At 36.3% G+C, this 6,085-nt stretch overlaps 1 protein-coding gene across 1 annotated transcript; it reads left to right on the plus strand.

Moving 5' to 3' along the window:
• Positions 1-281: 281 nt before the first annotated feature.
• On the plus strand, positions 282-1,220 carry LOC308351609 (olfactory receptor 4P4-like; the record flags this gene model as incomplete). Its single annotated transcript, XM_080817403.1, has 1 exon — positions 282-1,220. The coding sequence occupies exon 1, from the start codon at positions 285-287 to the stop codon at positions 1,218-1,220; it is 936 nt and encodes a 311-aa protein (XP_080673529.1). The 5' UTR covers positions 282-284.
• Positions 1,221-6,085: the final 4,865 nt, after the last annotated feature.

Raw genomic sequence — 6,085 nt, forward strand, 5'->3', positions numbered from 1 at the left:
AGTAACATACATAATTATTCCCATTATTCCAATTATAAAATTATTCTATAATATTCTTCAGAATCAAATACAATAAAACAAGAGAAAACAGTTAATTTAAGAAGTCAAGAATAATATTAATTTATTAACAATTAATTAATAATTAATTTATTAATATTCATGACAATCCACTCTTAGTAAATTTTATATCTATGTGTTCATACTTGTTAAGGTTTCACCAAATTTCTGTTTATTTCCTTCAGATACATACTCATTTGTGTGTAATGTACAGCAGACTCAAGTATATGGAGAAGCAGAGAAACATCTCAGAATTCATACTTCTAGGACTTTCATATGACCAGAACACGCAAATATTTTGCTTTGTGCTCTTCTTATTCTGTTATGTTGCCCTGTTGACAGGAAACCTTCTGATCCTTGTCTCCATTCGATGGAGTCCTCTTTTTCACCAGCCCATGTACTACTTCCTCAGCCACTTATCCTCTATGGACATTTGCTACACCTCTACTGTCACACCCAAATTCATTGGTGACCTACTAGGGGGGACAAAAACCATCTCCTATGATAATTGCATGTTACAAGTCTTTGCCATGCACTTCTTTGGGAGTACTGAGGTCTTTATTCTCACAGTCATGGCCTTGGATCGCTATGTTGCCATCTGCAAACCTCTCCACTATGTGATTATCATGAACAGGAGAAGGTGCCATCTCCTAGTCTTGGCTGCTTGGGCTGGTGGGGCTCTCCATTCTTTTCCTCAATTATTGATGGCAATCCAATTGCCATTTTGTGGTCCTAATGAAATCGATCACTACTTTTGTGATATCTTCCCTCTGCTGAAAGTCGCCTGCACTGATACCTACATCACTGGTGTCCTTGTGGTTGCCAATTCAGGTATGGTCGCCTTAGTTACCTTTGTTGTCTTGTTTGTTTCTTATGTCATTATTTTGTTTAGTCTAAGACATCACTCAGCTGAGGGAAGACGCAAAGCCCTCTCCACCTGTGGGTCTCATATCACTGTGGTCATCTTATTTTTTGGACCCTCGATCTTTGCCTACCTTCGACCTCCAACCACTTTCCCTGAGGACAAAATATTTGCTCTATTTTATACCATCATTGCTCCTATGTTCAATCCCTTAATCTATACACTGAGGAATACAGAGATGAAAAGTGCCATGAGGAAAGTTTTGTGTCAAACATTTTTTTCAAAGGAAGTACACAATTAACTTGAGCAACATATACCTAAGTAACTTTATTAAAAAAAAATGAGCTTGATGTGACTAAATGAGCTAAGAAATATTTGATTGTCTTTATATTCGGTGTCTATCATGAATGGAATCCATGAAAGAAAGAGGAATTATAAAGAAATTTAAAGGGATAGCTAAATGAATCCTAATTCCCACATACCAGAATTAATTGAAAACTTAATTTTATGGAGTATTAAGGAAGTGTGATTAGGGTCACCAGTAGAAAAAACTGCCAAATCAAATAAAGCAACACTATTTGGTCAGTGAATTATAAAGCCAAAACAATTTTAATGATAATTCTATTAAAAATCCTGCACTTATATGCCAGTTCTCATAGTGATACACATTCTACACTAGTGACAAAGTTGAAATCTAAAATTAAAATAATGACTTTAAATCATCACAAGTATCTTTATGATAGAACATTCATTTCTGGGGCACCTGGGTAGCTCAGTGGGTTAAAGCCTCTGACTTTGGCTCAGGTCATGATCCCAGGGTCCTGGGATCAAGCCCTGCATGGGGGGTGGGGGGTCTCTGCTCAGTGGGGAGCCTGCTTCCTCCTCTCTCTGCCTTCCTCTCTGCCTACGTGTGATTTCTCTCTGTCAAATTAATAAATAAAATCTTAAAAAAAAAAAGAACATTCATTTCTACTTCCTCTAGTGGCATTCAGAAATCAGTTGTGCAATGAAGAAATCCGTATAAGAGAACCTGTTTTAAGTCAGCTCCTGGTGATCAGTTCTCCTGAATTCATATTAAAAATAATAGTAATACCTACTTAAGACAGAACAAGAGTCATTAATTCAGGATGCTAAAAACATAATTACTTGTTTTTCCACCATTTACCAGAATGTAAAACATTTTTCATAAAACCTAAGGGACTGAATAATAAATTGTAAATGTCGACAAATCCTTACCTGCCTATAGTAGGTAAGTGGAAAGTTAATGGATCCAGAACTGAAGACTTTCTCTGCTATAAAGAGAGAGAGAGGAAAAAACTAAATAAATAAAGCCTAGCAAAAGACAGATTAAGATATGGTCAACCAACCAAAGCAAATTAAAGTACATTTTGCAAGGACATTTTGGCTGCATATAGATGTTTCTGCTTTATTTATAATTGTCAAACCTCAGAAGCAACCAAGACCTCCTTCTACAGGTGAATAGATAAGTAAATTGTGATTTCTCTGGACAATGGAATATTATTCAGTGCTAAAAAGAAATGAGTTATCAAGCCACAAGATGATATGCAGGAAACGTAAATGTGTATTACTAAGCAAAAGAAGCCAATCTGAAAAGGCTACCTATTATGTGATTGCAACTATATGAATCGTGGGAAAGGCAAAACAATGGAGACCTTGACACCATCAGTGTTTGCCAAGGGTCAGTGTGGAGGGTAGAATGAATAGAGCTCAGAAGATTTTTAGAGCAGGAAGCATGTCTGTATGTTAGTACAGTTGTGGATACATGTCATTATGCATATCAAAACTCATAAAATGTACTACAAGAAGTATGAAGCCTAATGAAAAGAATATTTGGGGAGATAATCATGTGTGAATGTAAGTTCCTTTGATAGTAACAAATGTATCACTCTGGTAGGGGAGGTTGTGTATGAGGACAGGGGAATTATGGGACATCTTTGTACTTTCTGCTCAGTTTTGCTGTGAACCTAAAGCTGCTTTAAAAAATAAAGTTTATTGATTAAAAATATACACTATGGCATAGCAGATATATCAAAGCTTATAAGTGGAAGGAAAGAGACATCTGAAAAAGATTTTCTACAGAAAAAAAATGTAAGAAAGGCTTTTTTTGCATGCTTGATCGGATTTGAAGAAAGGTCACTTAAGAAACACAGCAAATGTCATTACAGAGAAGATGTTAGATAGCAGGAATTTAATAAAAAGGAGATGGTAAAACAGGGAAAGTGTTTTAGAATATGTAAGCAAAATGCAAGAGTTGCAGTCAGTCTGGAGGCACCGTCCAAACAGGTATAAAGAGCAGAAAAATATAATGAGGATGGTGAAACTCAAGAGAGCTGTTAGAGCAGAGAGGGAATGGACAGATTGTCTCAGCAGTTATACACAAAGAGACAAAACTATTGCCAGATTAAACCTTTTCTCCTAAGCATTTTTAAAAAAGATTTTATTTATTTATTTGACAGTCAGAGATCACAAGTAGGCAGAGAGTCAGGCAGAGAGAGAGGGGGAAGCAGGCTCCCCGCTGAGCAGGGAGCCTGATGCGGGGCAGGAGTGGGGGGGGGGTTGGGGGGGTGGTTTCAATCCTAGGACCCTGGGATCATGACCTGAGCTGAAGGCAGAGGCTTTAACCCGCGGAGCCACCGAGGCACCCCCTCCTAAGCATGTTCTACCTGTTTCATTACTTAGCTGGACCAAAGAAACCTATCTCTGAAAATGAAGTAGAGGTTCAGATATTTTAACAACAAATTCATTTTGAAGGCCTCTTTTAAACAGTGGTTATCATTTGTTTTCATTATCATGTTGTCTTCATAATGTAACTTTCTCTTTCAGAACATTATTAATAAGCAAAATTATTATTTGCACACAATATTGACCTAGAGCTAATGACGTTTTCTGCCACAAATCTAGACACACATTCCAAGTTAATGAGACTTTAGCATTCTATAAAATCAACAACTTTCACAGAAATGACTTCGGACTCCTTACTCCGGAGTTTAGTAAGTTTAGTAAGTTGAGAACATAGTCTTTTTTTAAATTGAGATAGAAATGATGTACGATGTTATATTTGTGTCTCATATTTAAACTAAGATATTGGGAAACAGTCACTGCAATCAGTGTAGCTAACATCCATCACCACACATAATTGTAAATCAGTTTCTTGTGACAGGAACTTTTTGGATGCCAGACTTTCTCATTTTTGTTGAACAAAATCCTGCCTGAGGATTTGAAGACACAGATTATAGAATTACTCCATATCAGAATCTAGGACACTTCTAAATATTTTAATAGGGAAACCTAGCGTATTTTGCTATTATTTGAGACTTAAACTATTTCCAACATATTTCCACTTTTGTGTTTATTGATGTGAAGATTTTGACAAGGGTTGCATGTTATAAGAAAATATAAATGGAAAAGAAAAAGAGAAAAATATATCAACTTAAAAGTATTAAAGACTATCCTAAAAAGAGTCTGGAAGTTTTCCTTCTGCTTCAATTTTTTGAAACAGCTTTGGGAGAATAGGTGTTATTTCTTTCTTGAATGTTTGATAGAATTCCCCAGGGAATCCTTCAGGTCCTGGGCTCTTGTTTTTTGGGAGGTTTTGAACACTGCTTCAATCTCGTTACTAGATACTGGTCTATTCAGGCTGTCAATTTCTTCCTGATTCAGTTTTGGAAGTTTATAGGTTTCCAGGAATGCATCCATTTTGTCTAGGTTGCTTATTGCCATATAACTGTTGATAGTAGTTTCTGATGATTGTTTCTATTTCCTTGGTGTGAGTTGTGATCTCTCCCTTTTATTCATAATTTTATTAATTTGGGTCCTCTCTCTTTTCTGTTGGTTTGGCCAGTGGTTTATCGATCTTATTGATTGTTTCAAAAAAACAGCTTCTAGTTTCATTGATGCGTTCTACTGTATCTCTAGTTTCTATCTCATTGACCTCTGCTCTAATCTTGATTATTTCCCTTCTTGTGTGTGGGGTTGCCTTAATTTGCTGTTGATTTTCCAGTTCTTTAAGGTGAAAAGAGAGCTGATGTATTCTGGATTTTTCCATTTTTTTGAGTGAGGCTTGGATGGCTATGTATTTCCCCCTTAGGACTGCCTTTGCCATATCCCTTAGGTTTTAGACTGATGTGTCTTCATTCTCATTAGTTTCCATGAATTGTTTAAGTTCTTCTTTGATTTCCTGGTTGATCCAAACACTGTTAAGCAGGATAGTCTTTAGCTTCCAAGTGTTTGAATATAGAGAGAGCTTCTATTCCTTTATGAACAGCATAACCAAAAGGTACACATAATTTTATTCAATAATGCCAAAAATAAGTAATCATTTGAGTGCCTTTTGTAGAGAAGAAATTATTAGACTAGTGATCAGTGTTAAGAAACATGGTAAGACAACCAATTGATGATGACGTTAATAGAGTTTCAGTAACAGATTTTAAATTGGAGTTTCCCATAATCACATTTGTTAAATCCCTGTTACAAATGTTCTTTCTTATTTCCTTTATTTCCCCATTGATTATGGGTGTGTGCACGCATGACAACCTGTGGTCCTAAAGGAATCACTCAGAAAGGAAAGACTGTAAAAGTAAAATGACAGTTTTGAACCACACATGTCACTGGCTATTTCACATTAACTCATGTATTCCTCACTAAAATTCTGAATTTTGGATTGATATCTTAATTGTGAAATGAGAAAGAGGAAGCCTAAAGAGATGAAGCCATTTGCTCAAGGATCACACTGGCCAGTTGATTTGAGATGCCTCAGCCTTTCTACCCCTTTCTGTGTTGCTGCTGTTTCAACCCCTTGTTCAGTGGTTGCCTCAAGTTCTTTATTTACCAATTGTGCCTTTAGTTTTTCCATGGGAGGGGTCCTAAGTATCACTGTATTGCTTCATGAGAGTAAGTCTCCTCAATTGACTTCTCCCTCTTCCCTTTTAGCTCTGCTAACAGCACTGATCATAGAACAACTTTCCTCTGAATACAGGCTGGGGTTTTGCATTATTGGAGGTGAAATTCCAATGATGATGTGGAAAACAAGCAGCAATCCTGGTGAGGAATCGCATTTTTGTAAAACTGAACACAAATTATTTCAAGTGTTTTAGAATCAGCAAATTCTAGATTACATGTCTATTTTAAATATTCTGTACCTCTTTA

The sequence above is a fragment of the Martes martes genome (assembly GCF_963455335.1).
Source record: "Martes martes genome assembly, chromosome: 10".
In the NCBI taxonomy this organism is placed as follows: Eukaryota; Metazoa; Chordata; class Mammalia; order Carnivora; family Mustelidae; genus Martes; species Martes martes.